The sequence below is a fragment of the Brassica napus genome, chromosome A4 (genome assembly GCF_020379485.1).
Source record: "Brassica napus cultivar Da-Ae chromosome A4, Da-Ae, whole genome shotgun sequence".
Taxonomy (NCBI): Eukaryota; Viridiplantae; Streptophyta; class Magnoliopsida; order Brassicales; family Brassicaceae; genus Brassica; species Brassica napus.
In genome coordinates, this window is record NC_063437.1 from 18611755 (window position 1) to 18635170 (window position 23416).

Genomic DNA, 23416 nt, shown 5'->3' on the forward strand with positions numbered 1-23416 from the left:
GGTTGTTGTTTTGATGTCTATTTCATACAATTATTTTTTATCAGATCGAATGTATTCACTGAGTTTTAATATCATTGATAGAAGTTAAGTCTTTTAGCAATATTTATTTTCTTCTTTTACTTTCTTGTTCAAATGTAATGTATTTACAAGTTTAAGATCACTTGATTTCAACAATTTTTAGTTTATGCTCTACAAATTAAAAATAAAAAGAGTCATTTTTACTTCAAAATATACTAGTTGATCATATATGCATTACGAAAATAGTTTTATGGAAAATATGATTTTTTTAAGTTTAATATTAATTATGTTATTTATATTGAAAATTTGTATTTTAATATGACATTTTATTAGTTAATACTGTTGTGATATTTTATATACATGTGCTTAGTTATTGACAAATTTTTTATGAATTTAAATTATTTATGACAAATATAAAGACCATAAAATAAAATATAAATAATTTTGAAGTTAAGTTTAAAGTTTTGTTTTTAGAGATTAATACTTTTAAATCAAATATATAATTTTGGTAATTCTATAATACAGTGTATTTTTGGAGATGCTCTAATGAGTATTAAAAATACAACTCTTATATATGAATTGTTGTCGTTCATAAAAAGAATTACGATTGGTTTTATCGATCAAATTTGATTCAGACATCCAGAAAATGGTGTACTCAGTCAAGTGTGGCGTTCCACAAATGCATTGCTACAAGTCAAAAGCTCAAGGTGTGATATTTTAAGCTTGACACCTCAATTCTATTCCTACTGAAGCAGAGAGAACGTATCTCAGGTCATGTATTTTGTCAGTTATCAACTTATCATGCTAGCAAAAATGCACTATCAGACAATAATTTATTAAAGGATTATTTGCCGAATAACCAAAAATGAAAAATTACACTGTGAAAAAGAGAATAGATAAAAATAGGAAGAGGAAGTAAGAAAGAGAGAGGAGTTTCAGTTAGTTAATGAATTTATGTTTTTTTTGTATATAGCTCGCATATTAATTACAAATGGTGCTAACCAAAAAATATCAAACGTAATGTGAAAATGTTCCATCCTTTCTGAGATTGAAAATTATTGTTTTCTTACTGTTTTGTGTCACTAATTTTTTTCCTTTTCTTATAGCATCTCCAAAAGATATTCTATAACTTTAAATATGAAGCATTGTTATCTCCAAAAAAAGACTTCAAATTTTGAGTAGTGAAACTTTAATTATTAACTTCAAATTTGTCTAAATTCATATTTTTATTTACATTTTGATCCCTACAATTACGCATCACATTTGTAATTCGTAAATATTTTATTGTTTATATTACTGCTTAAAAAGTTATATCTCATAAATATTACAATTTTTTATAAATTTAAATTTTACACACAAAATTAAATAAAACTTTAAATAAGATTTAAAATATTCAAAACTAAATTTAGAGAACAACAATACAAAAGAAACTTAACACCAATTTTTTTTAAAAAAAGAATACATGAAGTTATAACTATTACACAAATTTAAATATTACAACAACACTAATAGTCATGTAAAATTTGATCTGGAACCTCCGAAATATTATCCAAACGAATTTTGTGTAAACGAAGATAGTTGTTGTTTTGATATCTTTTCGTACGATTCGTTTTTATTCAGATGAATGTATTCACTGAGTATTAATATCACCGTCAAGTCTTTTAGCAATATTTATTTTCGTTTTTTACCTCTTGTTTAGATCTAATTTATTTACAAATTAAAAATAAAGAGAGTCATTTTTACTTCGAAATGCAATAGTTGATCATATATGCATTACTTGAATAATTTTAAGAAATAATTTGGTATTTTGCTTGAAGTTTAATATTAATTATATTATTTCTATTTTTACATTTTAAATAAAATTTTATTAATTTAATACAGTTGTAATATTTTTATATATGTGCTTAATTATTTACAAAGGTTATATGAATTTAAATTACTATGACAAATATAAGAACTATAGTATAAAATACAAATAATATTGAAGTTAAATTTGAAGTTTTGATTTTGGAAAAAAACACATTTAAACTTCAAATATAGAGTTTTGAAACTTCGTAATAAAATGTGTTTTTGGATGTGCTCTTACTATTTTGTTACATGATTACTGTATGCTGAACTGTATAATCGTGGTAGTTCAACAAAATAAATGTTGTTTGAAAATTCCCAATAATGATCAAATGGTGTACGCAAAGGCTTTGATTGTTTTTATTTGACTTTTGTTTATCTTTCAGCATATTTTGATTTATGACATAAGCACGTACGTAAATCACCACGGATATTGCAAACACGTTCAGTCCGTATATATATTGACATATTGGACTCGGGCCATAAATTAAAAGATCAGTACAGAAAATTAAACAATTATCACCTAATTGTAAAGTTTTGTAATCAAAATATCCCCGTCACAAGTTTCAAAAAAAAAAACCCCATCACGGATCACCATTGATGGAAAATGCAATGAAATGTGGACAAGGGAGTAGGAAAATCTAGAAAAATTGATGGAGGAAAAAAGGAAAGAGAGAAAATGAACTTTATTTATCAATATTAGAAAGAAAAATAGAAAGTTGGAGAAAAAAAGAAAGAAATAATGGGACTTTTATGGTTTTTAGCCAAAAAAAGAAAAAAAAAATGTGGACACATACATAATGACATGTGATAGTCCGCAATGATGATGTTTATCACAAAGTCACAACCAGATTATGGTAGCGATCACATAATTAGCAGTGTCGTTTACTCTTTAATACTAGTATTTTTATAACCATATTATAAATAAAGATTATAACATTCATGATGAAAAATAATCTCGTACGATGCTTAAAATTACATCAAATGATTTCTCAAAACAATTCACAACAAACAATTTTATATCTACACCACAAAAGTCTACCCTTTACAGCTTTTATCTTTATTTCAACTCTTTTTTTTTGTAATTTGTTTTTGCAAATTCTTAATTATATAAATGTGGCAAGAGTGATTGGGGGAAGAGACAACATTTAGATTAGAGTTACACATGATTATTGTCACTTTATTTAAATCCATAAAAGTCCCATTATTTCTTTCTTTTTTTCTCCAACTTTCCATTTTTTTTTCTAATATTGATAAATAAAGTTCATTTTCTCTCTTTCCTTTTTTCCTCCATCAATTTTTCTAGATTTTCCTACTCCCTTTAATTCATTATAATTAATGTTTAAGATTAATGCACAAAAATTAAGAAAATGTTATTTTTATAAAACTTATTCTGGTTACATAAAAAATGTCATTAAATAAAATATTACTCCTTCCGTTCCGATTTAATTGTTGGTGTAGATAAAAAATTCCGTTTGAAAATAATTGTCGTTTTAGAGTTTGAATGCAAAATTTACTAATAAGGTTTTTCACGTTATTTTTTTATTAGTTGAAATATGGTTAGGTGTATAAATAATTGTGTTTTTATTTTGAAAATATAGAAAATTATATGTTTTATTAATCTGTGTGCATAAAATTAGATCGACAATAAAACGAAATGAGTATAACTAATAAAAATATAATATTATATAATTGATCACAAATGTCAAAACATATTAAATTTATATCTAAAATAATGAAAACATCACTTAATTTGCAAATAAAATTTTGTTCTTAAAACATCAAATAAATTGAAACCGAAGAAGTACTGTTCAACAAAGATAATAAATGCTAGAAATAATAAAGTCGCAATTAGTTTCACTTTCAATATAAAATAGGGCAAATCTCCAAAATAGCACCTTTCTAAGTTTATATCACAAAAATAGCACTCAAAAACTAAAATGACCAAAATAACATTTTATCTTTTGAAAAATTTAATTTTTTTTTATTTTTCAAAATTTGAAATCTTATCCCCAAAACCTCACTTCTCAACTCTAAACCCTAAAACCTAAACTCTAAACCCTAAACCCTAAATTCTAAACCCTAAACCCCACCCTTTGAGTACTATTTTTGTGACTTTTGACCTTGAATGCTAGTTTGGGAACAAAAACTTGATTTAATGCTATTTTGGTCTTTTTCTCTATAAAATATCTGAAAGTTTTATATAACAAATCATTATTGTATTATTTTATTACTAAATTTTCACCTATAAATTCAATCAATCTTCAAAAAGGAAATGTTAAATAGAGAAAGTCCACATAACTTCACAGTTCACCCGCCTCTTCTCTCTTCTCTCTTCTCTCAAAGTTTCTCTCTCCGTTTTAATGCCGGACGGAACCGAATCGGCCTGAGATTTCGGATCTCAACTAAACATACTCTCCACCTTCTTCACTCATAACTCAAACAAGACACAACTCGTCAACTATCTCGGCGATGTTAGGACGCGACGAAGATCTGCATGTCCGAACCATGAGCGGGAGAGGGAGTCTAGGCTCCACCAGTCACCGGAGTTTACCCGGAGCTTCTAAAAGCTTCCGAGACGTGTTCGCTCCTCCGGCGGCGGACGAGGTTTTCGGGAGCAGCAAACGGAGGGAGGACGATGACGTGGAGCTCCGGTGGGCGGCGATTGAGAGGCTGCCGACGTTCGATAGGCTGAGGAAAGGGATGTTGCCGCAAGAAGCGACGGTCAACGGGAAGGGTAGGCTCGAAGAGGTGGACTTAACGAATCTAGCGCCTAAGGAGAAGAAACATCTCATGGAGATGATCTTTAAGTTCGTTGAAGAAGATAATGAGAAGTTTCTCCGTCGATTGAGAGAAAGAACAGACAGGTTCTGAGAGTTATTACACAACTGCAAAAACAACATTATTACAAATCTCAAGTCTTTTGTCTTTTATGTCGCTGTCTGAAAATAAATTTGATTTTGATTTTTTTTTTGGTTGAATTAAAAACAGAGTGGGAATCGAAGTTCCTAAGATTGAAGTTAGGTATGAGAACATATCAGTGGAAGGAGATGTGCGTAGTGCAAGCAGAGCGCTTCCGACTCTCTTCAACGTCACTTTGAATACACTCGAGGTTCTTAACGTTGACTTTTTTTTGTTTTGTATCTAGGTTAACTGTATCATGTTCAATGTTGTCGAGAAAATAAGATCTAAAAAGTTTTTCAGGAAAAAAGAAGAAGATAAAACCTAACTTTGCGGCTTTTTGTATCTTTATTATAAATGTTTCCTTTTTAGGATGTAGTCTTGCCGGTCCCAAAATGTATATTTCAATAAAAATTTCAAACTCTATGAAACTAAATAATGATGACTTTCAAATAATCTATTCATTTGTGTTACCTACTTGCCTTTTTTTTATTCCTTGTTGAGGATTTTAAAGCGTTTTATAATAACAATGATGAAGCTTTACTTAAAGATTTTTGATGTTCTTATGTAGAGCATTCTTGGAATGTGCCACCTCCTTCCATCTAAGAAGAGGAAGATTCAGATACTTAAAAATATCAGTGGCATTGTCAAACCATCAAGGTAATATTAAAGCAAAATTGTCTTTGCTATAATCTCTATCTGGAGTTTAAATGAGGTACATTGTTTAAATTTACAGGATGACCTTACTACTGGGTCCACCAAGTTCAGGGAAAACAACTTTGTTACAAGTTTTGGCTGGAAAGCTAGATGACACCCTCCAGGTTTGTTCTCTACTCTCATATACATATGTGTGTGTGCTTCTTGTGGTTGAGTTAACATTAAAAGTGTTAAAATAGATGTCAGGGAAGATAACTTACTGTGGTCATGAGTTCCGAGAGTTTGTTCCTCAAAAGACATGTGCATACATCAGTCAACATGACCTTCACTTTGGAGAAATGACTGTAAGAGAGACGCTGGATTTTTCTGGACGCTGTCTAGGTGTTGGGACACGGTACCAGTTGCTGACTGAGCTCTCAAGGAGGGAGAGAGAAGCTGGTATAAAGCCAGACCCTGAGATTGATGCATTCATGAAATCTATTGCCATATCAGGGCAAGAAACTAGTTTGGTTACTGATTATGTACTTAAGGTACATCTTCTCTTGCTTTCTTTTTAGTACTAACAAAGTTTTTTTAAATAATATTTTGTGCTTATCTTTGGTAAATGCTAACTTGGCAGATACTTGGTCTTGACATTTGTGCTGACATACTTGTTGGTGATGTAATGAGACGAGGTGTTTCTGGTGGACAAAGGAAGCGTCTAACAACAGGTAAGTATTACATATGTTCACTTTTGATGTTATTACAATGTCCATAACGCTTATGACTCTTGTCTAAACTGAGCAGGAGAGATGTTGGTAGGACCAGCAACAGCACTTTTCATGGATGAAATATCAACAGGGTTGGATAGTTCCACAACGTTCCAAATCTGCAAGTTCATGAGGCAGTTAGTTCATATATCAGATGTTACAATGATCATTTCCCTTCTCCAACCAGCACCGGAGACATTCGAGCTTTTCGATGACATCATCCTTCTCTCAGAGGGCCACATCGTCTACCAGGGCCCAAGGGACAATGTTCTTGAGTTCTTTGAGTACATGGGGTTCCAGTGTCCTGAAAGAAAAGGTGTTGCAGACTTTTTACAAGAAGTCACTTCTAAGAAGGACCAAGAACAGTACTGGAACAGGAGAGAACAGCCTTACAGCTATGTCTCAGTAAATGATTTCTCAACCGGCTTCAAGTCTTTCCACACAGGACAACAACTCGCTTCAGAGATCAGGACTCCTTACGACAAATCCAAAACCCATCCTGCCGCGTTAGTGACACAAAAGTACGGTATATCAAACTGGGAGCTCTTCAAGGCGTGCTTTGACAGAGAATGGCTGCTCATGAAACGCAACTCCTTTATCTATGTCTTCAAGACCGTCCAGATCACAATCATGTCCTTGATTGCCATGACGGTCTATCTCAGGACAGAGATGCATGTAGGCACGGTGCAAGATGGTCAAAAGTTTTATGGAGCTCTCTTCTTCAGCTTGATCAATGTAATGTTTAACGGTATGGCTGAGCTAGCGTTCACAGTGATGAGGCTACCTGTTTTCTACAAGCAGAGAGACTTCTTGTTCTATCCTGCATGGGCCTTTGCCTTACCAGCTTGGCTTCTCAAGATTCCTTTGTCTCTTATTGAGTCAGGAATATGGATTGTTCTTACATATTACACTATTGGTTTTGCTCCTGCTGCTTCCAGGTACATTTGCTCATAAAATATCACTTTTACAGTCTACTTAACTAACTAAACTTGTGTGCCATTAGGTTTTTCCGACAGCTGCTGGCATACTTCTGTGTGAACCAGATGGCTCTCTCCTTGTTTAGATTCCTTGGAGCTGTAGGAAGAACAGAAGTTATCTCCAACTCGGTCGGAACCTTCACATTGCTCATTGTATTTACTCTTGGAGGTTTCATCATTGCTAAAGGTAAGAAAAATAAACTATTACTCTCTATGAGTTTGTTATATGAAAAACAATATTTAATATTCTTTTTTTTTTCTCACAGATGATATCCCACCATGGATGACTTGGGCCTATTATATATCTCCTATGATGTATGGTCAAACTGCTATTGTTATGAATGAGTTTCTTGATGAGAGATGGGGAGCTGTAAGTTTTCATTCACCAAGTCCTCATTTGCTTGGCTTTCTCTTTGCCAATTCTGATGTTTGTTTACATGTTACAGCCCAACACAGATACTCGAATCGACGCGAAAACAGTTGGAGAAGTCCTTCTGAAGAGCAGGGGCTTCTTTACTGAGCCATACTGGTTTTGGATCTGTATTGTGGCGCTTCTTGGTTTCTCTTTATTGTTCAATCTCTTTTACATCATAGCTTTGATGTATTTGAACCGTAAGTGCTCTTATATTCGAAATTTTCGGCTATTCCAAGAATCATTGACAAGATCTTGAATAATGTTTCTTTCCAGCTCTTGGTGACTCAAAAGCTACTGTTGTGGAAGAAGGTAAAGACAAACATAAAGGGAATAGCCGTGGACCAGATTCTATTGTGGAACTCAGTAACCGTTCAAGCAATGGACCAAAGAGAGGAATGGTTTTACCTTTCCAACCACTTTCACTTGCATTTCAAAACGTGAACTACTACGTGGACATGCCTGCTGTAAGTAAACTGCTCATACATATCTTTCTCTATGTTAGACTTCACTACAATCATTGTTTTCTTTGAACATTTCAGGAAATGAAGGCTCAAGGGGTTGAAGGAGATCGCCTTCAGCTACTACGAGACGTTGGTGGAGCTTTCAGGCCAGGGATATTAACTGCATTGGTCGGTGTGAGCGGTGCAGGCAAGACAACCTTAATGGATGTCTTGGCTGGAAGGAAAACAGGAGGATACGTAGAAGGGAGTATTAGCATATCTGGCTACCCAAAGAACCAGTCAACGTTTGCTAGAGTCTCTGGTTACTGTGAACAGAATGATATCCATTCTCCACATGTTACTGTCTATGAATCCCTCATCTACTCAGCTTGGCTTCGCCTCTCAGCAGATATAGATGCCAAGACAAGAGAGGTAAGTATTATTACTAATCACAAAGTTTCGTTGTTGTCTCATTATTTAAATGTAGTAACCTGTTTTTTTCTATTGATGTGATTGATAGATGTTTGTTGAAGAAGTGATGGAGTTGGTGGAGCTAAAACCACTTAGAAACTCTATAGTTGGACTTCCTGGAGTTGATGGTCTTTCGACAGAACAGAGGAAGAGGCTTACTATTGCGGTTGAACTGGTTGCTAACCCTTCTATAATCTTCATGGACGAGCCTACTTCTGGTCTTGATGCAAGAGCTGCCGCTATTGTTATGCGTACCGTGAGGAACACGGTTGACACAGGAAGAACTGTTGTTTGTACCATTCACCAGCCTAGCATTGACATTTTTGAGTCCTTTGATGAGGTTTGGACTCATACTGTTGGTCACATTGATACTGTTGTGGAATGAAACTAATGGATGGCCTTTGGTTTCATGCAGCTTCTGTTGATGAAACGTGGAGGTCAAGTTATATATGCTGGAAGTCTAGGGCATCACTCACAAAAACTTGTTGAATACTTTGAGGTGAATCATCTGTCTTTGTCCTTCCCACTAGACTTATTTTAAAATAATTCTTTTCGCCTAGGCGGACGGTTAGGTGACGCCTATACCGATTTTAGAACATTTAACTAAACTAAAAGCCTTGTTTTGCAGGCTGTTGAAGGAGTTCCAAAGATCAAGGATGGATACAATCCTGCGACATGGATGCTTGACGTCACCACTCCTTCAATGGAGTCACAAATGAGCTTAGACTTTGCTCAACTATTCGCCAACTCCTCTCTTTATCGGTATGTTAAAGAAAAACGTTAGACCAGAGAGTTTTACTTACACTGTCCTAATCTGAACTTGGATGTCTACTTCAGGAGAAATCAAGAACTCATCAAACAGCTAAGTACTCCACCACCTGGATCAAATGATCTCTACTTCCCAACTAAGTACTCGCAACCGTTTTGGACTCAAACCAAAGCTTGCTTCTGGAAGCAGTACTGGTCTAACTGGAGATATCCTCAGTACAATGCCATCCGGTTTCTTATGACAATAGTCATTGGCGTCATGTTTGGTTTGATTTTCTGGCAAACAGGAACAAAAATGTAAGTTCCCTTTTATTAAACTATATTCATCTTATGAAAAACGTGACTGATTAATCTCAAAACCATTAACAGAGAGAAAGAGCAAGACCTTAATAACTTCTTTGGAGCTATGTACGCTGCAATACTGTTCCTTGGTGCCACCAACGCTGCAACAGTTCAACCAGCAATAGCCATCGAGAGAACTGTGTTCTACCGTGAGAAAGCAGCTGGAATGTACTCAGCCATCCCCTATGCAATCTCTCAGGTAAACCATTCTGTATACTCTTGTCTTATGTTATATATATCCATATGGTTAGACCACAATGAGAACTCAAAGGCTTAATAAAATGGTGTAGGTGGCGGTAGAGATCATGTACAACACGATACAAACGGCAGTGTACACGCTGATCCTTTACTCCATGATTGGATATGACTGGACAGTGGCCAAGTTCTTGTGGTTCTACTACTACATGTTAACAAGCTTCATCTACTTCACGCTATACGGTATGATGCTTGTAGCCTTGACACCAAACTATCAAATAGCTGGGATCTGCATGTCCTTCTTCCTCAGTCTCTGGAATCTCTTCTCCGGTTTCCTCATCCCAAGACCGGTAACATTCTTCACCTAAACTTACGTAACCAATAATCAAATTAAAAGAGTGTAACTAACTCTTTTAGCATGTGCAACTGGAGCTGTTGAACAAGACCAATTCTAAAAAATTAAAATAAATATATAAATTAGTGACTAAAACTTTAAAATTTTAGTTATTTGTTTTTAGTTTGAGGTTATAATTTTTTTTAAAGTTAAACATATATAAATGGAAATATGAACTTATAAAATTATATATATTTTTTTTTATGAACATGGTCTAGTGTAACTAACGTATAAGTTATGGTGACGAATGCAGCAAATACCGATATGGTGGAGATGGTATTACTGGGCAACACCAGTGGCTTGGACGTTGTATGGAATCATAACATCTCAAGTAGGAGACCAAGATTCGATAGTGCAGATCGCTGGTGTGGGAAACATGAGCCTGAAGACGTTGATGAAAGATGGGTTTGGGTTCGAACATGACTTCTTACCGGTTGTAGCTGCTGTCCACATCGGATGGATACTGCTGTTTGTCTTTGTGTTCGCTTATGGTATCAAGTTCCTCAACTTTCAAAGAAGGTGATGAACGAGAAGAAGAAGAATATTTGTAGCATAGCGTGTTTTGGGATGTTGTTGAATTTCATGTAAATTTTCTTTTACTATATTGGTTTTTATTTGGTCGGTTAACAACAATTATAACAGTTTACGTTACCAAATTATACTTTTGATATGGAATATTATTTTATTTCTTTCAAAACTATGTACTATGCAATTGGTATATTCTCTAATTGATTCTCATGGGATGATATTTGTGTAAGTTCTATTTTTGGTTAAAAGATGGAGAAAATGAGAGATATGCAAATGAAGAAGACGCTTGGTCGGCCCCGCTAGAGATCTGCCATGTTACACGTGGCACGCTGTGCTCCGTCCCTAACGAGTTACGTGTGATGTTGATTAATTTTCTTAACCTTTTATTTTTGTCGTATTTTATGTTTTAAATTAATTTTTCTTCCTTTTTTAGATTTTATTCGTTTCAGCTTTTCGCTCTTTCACTCTCTCACTCTCTCTCTCCTCTACCTCGCAATGGTTTACACGATGTCAGGCGTACGTTTCGCTCATCTTCCATCGATCAAGAGCTCGTCTCTCCCGACTTTCAATGACGATCGGAGAGGCAACGCCGTTTCTTTCTCTCTCAGGAAGGACACTCGCTCCTCAGGTACTTGCTCGATCCATCTCTTCTTTCATTCCTTTTAATCTCCGTTCTGCACGCGTCTCGAGATTGGGGATTGCAATTGCTTGAACGATGCTTTGTTTCGTGTGTTCTGTGATTTGGTTATATGAATTAGTTTGAGGAAGTTTAGTAGATGATGGATTGATACATTATACATGTTCGTCTCTGGAAAATTTTAGTGATATATTAGAATTAGAAACTTTGGTTTAATGGACGAGATTTCTCCAATTTAATAGTCTTCTATGATGTCAATAATAAGCTACATGTTTGTTCAGAATCTAGATGTTTGATCATTGTGGAAGTGTCTTGTTACTGTACTGAGTGTTCTGTGAGATGATACTTATCTTTTACCATATTAGAAAGCTTGAGCTGAGAGTAAACGAGTTTGTTATTCATCTGTAAAAATGCTCAAGTGTCTTTACAATCTGTACAAAGTAAAGTATATATACATATACGGTTTAGTATTGTGAAACTAAACCATTGGTTAGGCGAAAGGAAACCTTAACCAATCTAACCAGAACTTGGTTTTATATAGTTCTAATAATTTTGGTTATGTTTTCAAAACCTGAATTTTGATTCTGATAGCATGTTCTGAGCATAGCGAGATGAAACATTCGTGTCCCTCGTGGTTAATATGTATAAATCATTTGGTCCCAAATTAAGTTTAAAAAGTATATGTATTAGTTATGTAGCCCACTAGTTTGTAATTGTGTCTTTTTTATGGCATCAAATGTGCTAATTTCGTAGGGAAGATCTTTGGTCGGAAGCCATCTTCTGATTCTGAATCTTCTTCGTTAGCTACAACTCCATCTGAGAAACTCGGTGGCCATCAGAGTGATAGCTCTTCAGCTGTCACTGGTCATGTAGAACCTCTGGAAACTGTCTCCCAAGATACTACTCAGGTTTGTACTTACATGCTCATGATAGAATACATTTCTCCCCTCTACTGTTCTCAAATGCTTGTTATTAGGTACTTGACGATGTACATGCCCAGAGAATTGAAACAGAGGGACAAGATACATCTGGAAGTATGTCAGAGTCTTTCGTCCAAGAAGTTGGGCAGAGGAGGATTCCACCTCCTGGAGATGGGAAGAAAATATACGACATTGATCCTATGTTGAAGAGTCATAATGGTCATCTTGATTATCGGTAAACTGTTTATTATATACCTTAACTTGTTTGCAAAGAATAGAAGTCTCATCATTGATTGCCTCACCAACCTATTAAACAGTAGATTTTTTTGTTTTTCTTATGGGTTATATCAAGATATTTATCCTTCTCCTGGCTTAAAAACTTGTGTATCTATTCTTCGTTATATTCTAATCACCCAAGCCTGCCGTTGCAGATATGGACAGTACATAAAACTGCGTGAACAGATCGACAAGAATGAAGGTGGACTAGAGGCGTTTTCTCGTGGTTACGAAATATTCGGCTTCACTCGAAGGTAAACATCATTTTAAATAGCTTTAACAACTCCTTTTATGGCATTTCAGCACTCTAGTCATGGTAAAAGTTTAGTAAATGCTCTACAGATAGTTGGTATTGCAGTTGCTAATTATTATTCACTGCTTTGTTAGCGCCACTGGTATCACTTACCGGGAATGGGCACCAGGAGCTAAGGTTTTTTTCTCTCAGTTCTCTACCTAACAATAGAAATTTTTAGTGAATTTGTTTTTTGAATATTCAAATTACTGTTTTTTTTCTAACGAGTTGTTTGGCTGAATGTTTTCTTCCCAGGCAGCATCACTGATTGGAGATTTTAATAACTGGAATTCTAAAGTTGATGTCATGTCTCGGGTATGCTGTTGCACTCTATTATGATATTTATTGTTAAACCGTCCGTATAAGCTAGCAGTTAAATTTTACTAAAAAAATTAGTGAATCGTGTTGGCGGCATGCTTTGCTCTGTTATCATTCTGTTCCTTTCTGAAAGTTTGATCTAAGACAGTCTTTTCAATGAAATTTTGAGCAGAACGAGTTTGGTGTGTGGGAAATATTTCTGCCGAATAATGCTGATGGCTCGCCAGCAATTCCCCATGGCTCCCGCGTGAAGGTAACATGTAAATGGTTTCTCAAGTGTTCAGATGTATAACACTTTTGTCCATTACAGCTTACTTCTTCTGCACACTCTATAACAATTTTAGGAGGAAATCCATTTCCTCATTTATTTGCAGTTGTGAGAAAATATAGAAAGAAGCATCTTATTTACAACAGACAACTAGACAGCTTATATTCCAAGTGATATTTTTAGAGTTGTGAATTTTCAGTGCATTTTCCAATGATCTTGTACGAATTTATATTGGCAGAGAATTAGTATTGTGCTACATGTACCATATTGGATCGAATACAAAGTTTTTAGCTTTGTAAACTAGATTTGGACCCGCACAACTGTGCGGATATTAATTTTCATGTTTATATATATATATATATATATATATTACATAATTAGAATATATTTTTAAAGTTACTTATATATTTAAATGTTTATATATAACTATCTTAAATATAACAATTTGATAGTTTTCATGCTGTAAGTTAATTGATTATTTCAAATCATCACATATATTTGGTATTTTTTATTATATATATTTTAAAATTATTTTTTATTCAATTATTATGATCCTGATCCGTAATTCAAAGCGCTAGATTTCCTTTATCAGTATTTTTTTATGTTTATTCATTTAAGATAATAACTATATATATATAAAAGTTTAAGATAAGTTAATTTTATACATGAATTATCTAATTTACTAATGTTAACCAGTTCTACCAACATATTATATTTCTAGCATAAATTTTTAATGTTTGTCAAAATAAAATATATTAATTTATCAATTTAAAATAATTTTATCATATTTAGTTAAATACAATTTTTTATTTTAAAATGATAGATATAACTATAAAATAGTAAAATTTGATATAATGTTTTTCATTTTATAAAAGATAACTGATTATTTGTAAAATAAATTTAATATATAATAAAATATATATATTAATGTATAATAACATTAATTTTATTACTAATTACAAAATTAGAGAAAATATTTATATACAATTTTCGATAATATTTATATTTATTTTATTTATACTATATATAAATCAAATGGATCATCTATTGTTTAAATTTAATTATTGATAGCCCAATAAAAATTTCTTGTAAGCCCAAAATTTAAATGATAAAATTAGATATTAAATGTAACATGACTTTCTAGGAATAGGTCCATTAAGTCCATTTTTAAAAAAAATCACACATGAATCAAGGTTGTGACTTCTCTTTTAATATATAAGATAATGTTTATTTTATTTCATGCATTGGTAGATTCGCATGGATACTCCAACTGGTATAAAAGACTCCATTCCAGCTTGGATCAAGTACTCTGTGCAGGCACCAGGCGAGATCCCGTACAATGGAGTATACTATGATCCTGCTGAGGAGGTACGAACGAGTATTCACTACTTTCTCATCTGTTTTGGTGTTTTTGTTGAGATGCTCTTAACTATGTGTATATGTGGTTTAATATTTGTCTCGCTTTTTCTGGTTTTATGATTTCGCTAAAGGCCTAAAGAGTACTCCATCCATTGTTTCAGGAGAAATATGTATTCAAACATCCTCGTCCAAGGAAGCCCACATCACTGCGTATATATGAATCACATGTTGGAATGAGTAGTACGGTCCGTTTCTTTCCTCTTTTCTTGGAATGGTAATCACTACAATAAGCATGAAAATATCACTGATAGAGGTAGGAGTGATGCAGACTGCATAAACTACACTTGACAGGACAATTCTTGTACATGCTTGACTTTGTCGCTGGTTGAGGACAGTGTAATTAGGCATTTGAAGAGAATTTGGGAACTGGTCTTTTTGTAAAAGAATCTTATTTCTGTTTGTAGGCTCAGTCCTTAGATAACGTATAGTATTAATACAAGAACGCAGAAGAAAACAAACTTAAGAGCTCCTTTTTTCGTTTCAGTTCCTTGAATGCTGAAGACTTTCACTTTTGACAATATGATAATGTGTAACATTATCTTTTATCTGCAGGAGCCAATGATAAATACATACGCCAACTTTAGAGATGATGTACTTCCCCGTATAAAAAAGCTAGGCTATAATGCTGTTCAGATAATGGCCATTCAAGAGCATTCCTACTACGCTAGCTTTGGGTACCTTCCTCTCTTAGATATAGCTCTTCTTTGTCCAACTTGATGAATTGGCATGTGACTCTACTACATTCAATGCAGGTATCATGTGACAAACTTTTTCGCTCCTAGCAGCCGCTTTGGAACACCTGATGACCTTAAATCTTTGATAGACAAGGCTCATGAGCTGGGTCTGGTTGTTCTGATGGATATTGTGCACAGGTATTGGCCTTCAAATACTTTTATTGTGGAAATGGACTGCTTTCATGGTTAATCATCACTGTATTGATCTAAACCAGCCATGCATCGAAAAACACACTGGATGGCCTGAACATGTTTGATGGCACTGATGGTCAGTATTTCCACTCTGGAGAGCGGGGTTATCACTGGATGTGGGATTCTCGTCTTTTCAATTACGGAAGCTGGGAGGTACGCACTGTCTCCCTAGAGTCGATATTGCAATATCAATAAGATGGTCCTTTAGTGTACCACCATGTTGGTGGATACTTCTGTATGGTTATTAACGTTTTCATCGTTGTCAATCTAGGTTCTTCGGTATCTTCTTTCCAACGCGAGATGGTGGCTGGAAGAATACAAGTTTGATGGGTTCAGATTTGATGGTGTAACTTCCATGATGTACACTCATCATGGACTACAGGTGAATATATGATAGTAACTATCCTATACGCATTCTTCAAGCTAACTGCTCTTGTTTATGGCAGGTCGAGTTTACTGGGAATTACAGTGAGTACTTTGGATATTCTACTGATGTTGACGCTGTGGTCTATCTAATGCTGGTGAACGATATGATTCATGGTCTATACCCTGAGGCTATTGTTGTCGGCGAAGATGTAAGTCATATACACTTTGGTTTTGTCTATGATTCGTACCTCTCTTCCGTTTTCTCTTAATTGGATTCGTTACAGGTTAGCGGGATGCCAGCGTTTTGCATCCCTGTGCAAGACGGTGGCGTTGGATTTGACTACCGTCTGCACATGGCAGTGGCTGATAAATGGATTGAGCTTCTCAAGTATGTCCTCATGAAGTCTTGGCACTGAAGGGGACTTTGTTGTATTATTTTGAACTTATTTCGTGGGGTGTAATGGTCTGTAGGAAGAGAGACGAGGACTGGCAGGTTGGTGATATAGTTTTCACGCTTACCAACAGAAGGTGGGGCGAGAAATGTGTGGTCTATGCGGAAAGTCATGATCAAGCCCTTGTTGGAGACAAAACTATTGCATTCTGGCTGATGGACAAGGTACTCTTCTATGAACTCCCAAATCTAGTTAACCACACAGGGGTGGTCTAGTGGTAGGCGGAGTTTGGAAAGCTAAGTGACCTCGGTTCAAAGCAACCCCAGGACACTTAACTTGTGTGACCTCATTTAAATATTCATAGAGAGGGTTTATCCGTTGGCTGCACTTCCTTTGAACGATTAGTCTGCGCAGATTCGACTCAAATCTTGTTTTTGTAGGACATGTATGACTTCATGGCGGTGGATGGACAAGCCACACCACGCGTAGACCGCGGCATAGCCTTACACAAAATGATCCGGCTCGTTACAATGGGACTAGGTGGAGAAGGATACCTCAATTTCATGGGAAACGAATTTGGACACCCGGAATGGATCGACTTCCCGAGGACTGACCAGCACCTTCCTGATGGCAGAGTCATCCCTGGGAACAACGCTAGTTATGATAAATGCCGACGTAGGTTTGATCTGGGAGATGCAGAGTATCTTAGATACCATGGACTGCAGGAGTTCGACCGGGCGATGCAGCATCTTGAGGAGAAGTATGGTTTCATGACTTCGGAGCATCTGTATATATCTCGTAAGGATGAAGGAGACAGAGTCATTGTGTTTGAGAGAGGTAGCTTGGTGTTTGTCTTTAACTTCCACTGGACCAACAGTTACTCTGACTACCGTATTGGTTGCTCGGTTCCTGGGAAGTACAAGATCGTTTTGGACTCTGATGGTTCTTTATTCGGAGGGTTCAATCGGCTAGATGACTCTGCTGAGTTCTTCACCTCTGTAAGCACATTTAACTAATCAAAAACGAAAAACAAAAACTCATTTCTAGAAAGAAACTGATGTTTGTGCTATGCAGGATGGGAGGTATGATGATAGGCCTTGTTCCTTGATGGTGTATGCGCCGTGTAGAACCGCTGTAGTGTACGCTGCAGTAGATGGTGATGAAGATTCTATAAGCCTTGTACCCGAAGATGTTTAGGAGCAAGATGAGAATGTCCGAGTTTGCGTATTGTAAGCTTATAAAAATGGAAATAAAAGTCGCTGCATGTCTACAGTTACTCTATAGCTTCATATGTTTCATCACAGATTCAACTCAAGTGTTATGGACACTTAGTTCCAGAAACATAAAAAATCTTTTAGAGGCAAATTTTTAGAGAACTGTTACAGATACAGGGGACAGCTTAAGTAAAGAAAGACTTGAACAAGAACCAAAAACGAAACAGTAAAAAAATCAGCAAAGTTGTGTTGGTTTTACATTGTTCAATGAAAGGCTTGCGTTGAAACACCGAGCTGATGGAGAACACTGGTTGGGGAAGTGGACGAGGAAGATCTCAGGGCTTCAGCCAACGGTCCTCCCATGTGGTTGTTGTTGTTGTGATGGGGACCTCCACCGCTCCACCAGCTGTTCATGTTTTGCTGGTCCCTCCCATTGCTCCTGGCTTCCTCTTCATTGCCAGTTGACAGCTTCAGAGAGACGTCTGAGGAGCTGTTTCCGGGCATGGAGATAGAAAGACAAGTAGCTGAGGTCATAGGGCTTGAATTATTATTGTCGGCTTCAGAACGAGGCCAGTCGTCAAAGAAGTGCCTCAAGGTGTGACCTCCGTCTGATGTGTTGTTACCGAATCCATTATGAGACTCGTACGGCCTCTTGTTGTTGTTGTTGGTATCTTGCTTCATCTCTGAACAACTGTTAACAGAAACCACATCTCATGATTTGAGTCACAGTGGGTGAAATAGATCAACCCATAATGAAAAACAAAGCACAAAGCAAAACATAGTCAACAGAGTTTACACATAACATAACAGCATATAAAAATTAAGTAGTTCACAGATACAAATTATTTATTAAGGAGTTATGAATCATGTGATGTGTGTGTGGACAGGGGAGGTGGATGCAGAAGAATCTAAAAGCTTTAACTTTTTTGTAAGATATGAGACATATATGGGTCAGCTTTCACTAAGGTCCTACCATTCTTTTGTTCTCTACCTAATGCCTCTCTTTTTTTCTCTGTTTGAAAAGTCTCACAGCTAGCTTCAAATAATAGATTCTATCAAATCCAATGTCATCATTATCTTTCAAGCCAACAAACAAACAAAAACCCTAAAATTGATAAGGATGTCTCTCAGTTTCCAACATTACCCCTCTCTCCACAACAACTCACAGAACATACAAACCTAAGTTGTGTATCATCAGTTTCATAGTTATTAAGTTGTTAACTTAACATCAGAATCAATCTTGCTTTACTCTTAAATCTTTTGCAGATAAGATTTGGAGTGTCATTATCATTCAAAACAAACTGTCTCAAGTCTTTATTATGTGTTTAATGTTTTGACCAACAGGACCAACAACTCAAAACAGACAAGAAAAAACAGTGTCTCTTTATTACCTTTGACTAAGGTTGAGAAGTTCAGATGAAGAGTTGGAAGCACCAGAGAAGAAGAAACAAGGAGATCCTCCTTGACCCACTTCCTCACCACCGCCAAAAGCAAACGAAGTTGTTGTTGGAGCTGGTGCTGCGGCTGCAGCAGCAGAAGCCATGGTAGTGGTGGTGGTGGCATTGACGGTTGGAGTTTCCACAGGCTTTCTTGAACGGTTGCGGCCACGGTGCATGTGGCGCTCGCAATACTTGTGGCCAGCGAAGACATCCCTTGAGCATCTCCACTTCTTACCATCCGTTCTCCTGCATCTCCCTGGCTCAGGATCCATCGCCCCCCTCCCCAAGTACCCTGGTTTTTTCCACATCAAAGATCAGATCAAGAACACAGACAAGAGCAAGAACCCATCACATGCTTGTTCAAAATTTTACAAAATAAGATAATACTAAAATCAATAGTCTAAATCTTGGGAACACAACTCCAACAGCACAAAACACATGCATCCCATTAATAAGAATATATTTAACTTTCTCTTCAAACAAGGAGAAGTGATAAAAAAAGAAGAAGATGAGATGTGGACTCACAAGCAGGCTGGTAATGAGGGAGGTGTTGGTGAAGGAAGTAGGAAGGAGATAGATGGAGAAGACTTTTCTTGATGGGTAAAAGAAGCTCTTGAGGAACTGCAGCTCCAGCCAACATGTACCTGTAGATCAGTGCTTGTAGCTCAAGCTCTTGCCACTGTGCCCAGCTAAAAAAGCTCCCCATCTCTACAAAAAAAGAAAAAAAGACAAAACCCACATCAAAATCAACAACACTCATATCATAATATTGAGTGAAAAGTCCATCTTTAATTTCAGAAGGACTCACTGGGGAACCTGGCAGAAGAATCAGCAGACAAAGAGGAGAGTTTGGAAGGTGTAGGATCAGGGGTAAAGAGTGGAAGAGCAGTAGAAGCTGCAGTTTGGGGCTGAAACTGATCAAAAACATGCTTTGGTATCTTAGCTGCAGAAGGCTGTTCTTCTGGCTCTGTCTGCTGCTGGCTTCTCCATTGTTTCAGTTGCAAATCCATGGGAGAGAGAGAAGAGAGAGTGTTGGCTGCTTTTGAGATTATTGGTGTTTCAACCTTTTTGTATTGTGTTCCAGGGTGTGTGATTCAATAGCCTATGGCAACAAATAGGAAAGTCTTGTTTGGGTTGTGACTAGCAAAAGAAGAAAAGAAACAACTTTTTTTCCTCTCAGCTTTGTTCTTTGTAGTCAGTTTCTGTGTATCTGAGCTTCTTCTGCAGATAGAGAGAGAGAGAAGGGAGAAAGAGGTTTTTATTAGGGGAAAAAAGACAGTGAGACAAGACATATGGGGGGGGGAGAAAAACTATACAGTAAACAAGAATATAACTTTATTAATTGGGTTCACAAATCTTCATTAATCTCATAATATTATATAGTTTATATATTAATTATATATTAAAAAGAAGTCAGAAAACACAGAAAGAACCACACTGCAATATGAAGATGGAGAGCTAATAACCTGCAGTTTTTCTGTCTTGATGCCTTGGAAATACCACTTGCATAATTATCCTAATTTAATAATTAGTATTCTCTCCTTTTTAATTAGTTTATCGAACAAAAATAATAGTGTCATTAATGAGATATCTGATATATGTAAGTGATTTTGTTCAGAGATTATTTAAATGAGTGAGCGTTACGTCAGATATAATTTGCAACTGCATTGGCGACGACAAACCGAATTACTTTAAATTTGAGTTAGTAAATTTGGTTAAATTCTTATTTAATCATACGGAACTGAATGTACTTTCCGCTATCTGTATTTTGACCTTTAAATTGTGTACCCTCTCGTCCATTATCCTATCCACAGATCTAGACTCTAGTTTGTAAAAGAAAAAAGAAAAAAAATCTCACCGACTGAAAAGTTGAACGTTTTCCGTAGAAAAAAAAATATTGGTACTATTGTATGTCATTAAACGTAAGATGTTATTTGGAGATCATGCAAATACTTGGTGAAAGATTACACCAAAAGACTATCTTTACATGATGGTAAGTATCATTTCATTACTTAATTCCTCTTGTTTTGCTCTAATTATAAATTAGTCATATCTATACAAACACAAATTTGAAAGGAAATCGTATGAATTTAAAAATTGCTCTAATTGTAAATAGTCATATCTCTTTGGCTAATCTCAAACTCCAAATCTTTGAAATAATGGTTGAACAAGAGTATTAAGATCGAACCGATGATAAATTTATTATTGAGAAACATTATATGCTATATCCAACTCTTTTTTATGCTGATCCAAGCAAAGCATGTCTCCATTGTAAAGCCATGTCCTTGTATGGACTTTGAAAACTCCAACCAAATCATTTGTTATATTGCCTTCTTTTTTTATAACCTATCTATTTTGTTCAAACTCGATGACAACTCTATTCAATGAGAATGCTTCACAATGCGCTAGGTGAATTATGTACGTTACTCTTCATGCAGCCCAAAATAAATAACGCTACTCTCTATGCAAACCAAAACCAACATTGTAGGTTAAAAGTTTGGCAAAGTTTTGGTTCATTTTGTTGTTGGGTTTGTCAACGGTTTGATTGTTTTCTATATCCAATTCAGTTTTTTTGGGAGTTGGTTTAGGTTTTACAATTGGTTCGACTCAATAATATCTAGAAAAGAAAATAAGACGCAGGTGGCTGTGTCAGAAAACTCAGAAGTGAGAAAAAAGCATAAAAGTGAGTAGCAAACAAGTGGGTGGTGAGGGTTTCTCTCTATTGCTGTGACTCATCTTTGATTTGACTACTCATAGTACTTTTTTTCATTTTTACCCCCTTGCTTCTCTATTTTTTACCTGTTTAACCTCGCAAATCTTTTAACATCACTTCCCTCCCACCCAAAAAAATATATAATTATCCACTAATTCATATTCCTAACGTCGTTCATTGTGGTTTTATTTTTCAATTATTTTCTATCGTTCATTGGGGTTTATTTTATAATTCCCATCTTACGATCTTCTCATTATAGTGCAAACAAAGATCTTTCAACTTTAAAAAGAAAAATACGTTCATGTAATATCGTCTATACAAGTTAACGAGGTACTAACATGACCAATCAATATTTTTCTCTGAAGAAAAAAACGCAACAGATAAAGAAAAGAGTAAAGAGCAAGTTACGTCGGCAAGAGAATAGACGTTTGTTTATGTCAATGCTTTTGTTTTAAATCTATTGATTTCTCAAATTGCTGTGGTTATATTAAATCAAAATTGGCAAAACGAATTGTTGTTATATCTGAAAACGAAATCGTAATATATAAAATTTGAGGAAGAAGGACACAGAATAAGAAGGAAGAGGCAAAGGAGGGCGAGAGTTCACATGTTCAAGAGAAGACAAATACGTTTTCCTGACACAATCTGTCAGACCTATTTCTTCTTTAATTTAATTTTTATAATAAATTATTTGTTTTGTTGTATAAGAACGAAACGTATATTATTAGTATGTTAATATTATAAACAGAAGGGTCCGAGTCAGTCCACGTTGGTCCTACTTTTTCTCTTTGGACATAAGTTTTTTTAATTATTTTTTTTGTAGTAAAAGGCAAGTCACGCCGGCACGCGAGGCCTCACGTGATCCCACGTGCTTTATTATTCTATCTCTCTCTTTATTTCTTTGCTTTTTTCTTCGAGTTGGTAAAGTAAAGTAAAGAATTTCAATTTTATCAAAACTAATAACCGAGATTCATCTTTTGAAGTTACAATTTTGCTGTTGTTTTTTTTCTCTTTCTCAAGTGTTTTAAAATATGATATTAGAGAAAACGAATCTAGACGCCTGGAAACATTCTAGCGATCCACTAATACTTTTGATGCCATTCATATATAGTAGAATCACGTGATTGCAAAGAAATAGGCGTAACATTTATGTTTACTAACACTACCTAAGCAGATACCTAGATTTGTAAATGTAAATCCTAATATCGACTATCGGTTAATATAAATAATCACACACACAAAAGAAAGGCTATTACCAAACTTGGACCAGAACTGTTTTTTAATAATTTGAAAGAAGAAAAGAAAAAAGAACAAAAAGTAAAGAATAGATCTTTCTGGTGAGAGCATACACACACATGACACAAGGTATCTAAGGGCATGACCGCACGTGTCAACATGCAAAGTAATTGTAACATGTGATCTTTTAATAGTTTGATATTTATTTATGTTTTTAAGAAACTAAAAAGAATCCAAGGCAAAGATACTTTAACCTTCACTTTGTAAATGGTTTTGTGTAGTATTAAAAAACAAATTGTT

The 23416-nt window shown here is 35.3% G+C and overlaps 3 protein-coding genes across 4 annotated transcripts; 2 read left to right on the forward strand and 1 right to left on the reverse strand.

Moving 5' to 3' along the window:
* Window positions 1–4144: 4144 nt before the first annotated feature.
* Window positions 4145–10918, forward strand: LOC106447332 (ABC transporter G family member 34). The gene is made up of 19 exons (XM_048778526.1): window positions 4145–4730; window positions 4855–4975; window positions 5336–5424; window positions 5501–5585; window positions 5661–5951; window positions 6041–6131; window positions 6208–7108; window positions 7174–7334; window positions 7414–7517; window positions 7594–7759; window positions 7836–8026; window positions 8102–8434; window positions 8523–8813; window positions 8889–8972; window positions 9102–9235; window positions 9311–9538; window positions 9611–9782; window positions 9874–10128; window positions 10426–10918. Exons 1-19 carry the CDS (start codon window positions 4336–4338, stop codon window positions 10693–10695), a joined length of 4362 nt encoding a protein of 1453 aa, XP_048634483.1. The 5' UTR covers window positions 4145–4335; the 3' UTR covers window positions 10696–10918.
* A 198-nt stretch (window positions 10919–11116) lies between these two features.
* Window positions 11117–17879, forward strand: LOC125608314 (1,4-alpha-glucan-branching enzyme 2-1, chloroplastic/amyloplastic-like). 2 transcript variants are annotated; one of them, XM_048778527.1, is made up of 18 exons: window positions 11117–11328; window positions 12091–12245; window positions 12314–12492; window positions 12689–12787; window positions 12921–12963; window positions 13081–13140; window positions 13316–13396; window positions 14663–14779; window positions 14932–15015; window positions 15383–15504; window positions 15583–15702; window positions 15780–15909; window positions 16028–16138; window positions 16203–16331; window positions 16407–16510; window positions 16594–16738; window positions 16955–17512; window positions 17589–17879. In XM_048778527.1, the coding sequence occupies exons 1-18, from the start codon at window positions 11196–11198 to the stop codon at window positions 17709–17711; spliced, it is 2493 nt and encodes an 830-aa protein (XP_048634484.1). In that variant the 5' UTR covers window positions 11117–11195; the 3' UTR covers window positions 17712–17879. The 2 variants fall into 2 exon arrangements, with proteins under 2 accessions (XP_048634484.1, XP_048634485.1); XM_048778528.1 differs by having other exon boundaries at window positions 11144–11328; window positions 12142–12245.
* On the reverse strand, window positions 17847–20442 carry LOC125608315 (growth-regulating factor 3-like). The gene is made up of 4 exons (XM_048778529.1): window positions 19976–20442; window positions 19693–19875; window positions 19120–19459; window positions 17847–18419 (listed from the first exon to the last, which is right to left on the reverse strand). Exons 1-4 carry the CDS (start codon window positions 20175–20177, stop codon window positions 17993–17995), a joined length of 1152 nt encoding a protein of 383 aa, XP_048634486.1. The 5' UTR covers window positions 20178–20442; the 3' UTR covers window positions 17847–17992.
* Window positions 20443–23416: the final 2974 nt, after the last annotated feature.

Coding starts and splice junctions, on each gene's coding strand:
- LOC125608314 (XM_048778527.1), top strand. CDS start 11,196: ATGGTTTACACGATGTCAGGCGTACGTTTCGCTCATCTTCCATCGATC. Junction 13,141..13,315: donor AAGTTGATGTCATGTCTCGG/GTATGCTGTTGC, acceptor AATTTTGAGCAG/AACGAGTTTGGTGTGTGGGA. Junction 15,016..15,382: donor ATGTTGGAATGAGTAGTACG/GTCCGTTTCTTT, acceptor TTTTATCTGCAG/GAGCCAATGATAAATACATA.
- LOC125608315 (XM_048778529.1), bottom strand. CDS start 20,177: ATGGATTTGCAACTGAAACAATGGAGAAGCCAGCAGCAGACAGAGCCA. Junction 19,876..19,975: donor TTCTTCTGCCAGGTTCCCCA/GTGAGTCCTTCT, acceptor CTTTTTTTGTAG/AGATGGGGAGCTTTTTTAGC. Junction 19,460..19,692: donor CCCTCATTACCAGCCTGCTT/GTGAGTCCACAT, acceptor GGAAAAAACCAG/GGTACTTGGGGAGGGGGGCG.
- LOC106447332 (XM_048778526.1), top strand. CDS start 4,336: ATGTTAGGACGCGACGAAGATCTGCATGTCCGAACCATGAGCGGGAGA. Junction 5,425..5,500: donor GGCATTGTCAAACCATCAAG/GTAATATTAAAG, acceptor TTAAATTTACAG/GATGACCTTACTACTGGGTC. Junction 8,973..9,101: donor AACTTGTTGAATACTTTGAG/GTGAATCATCTG, acceptor CTTGTTTTGCAG/GCTGTTGAAGGAGTTCCAAA.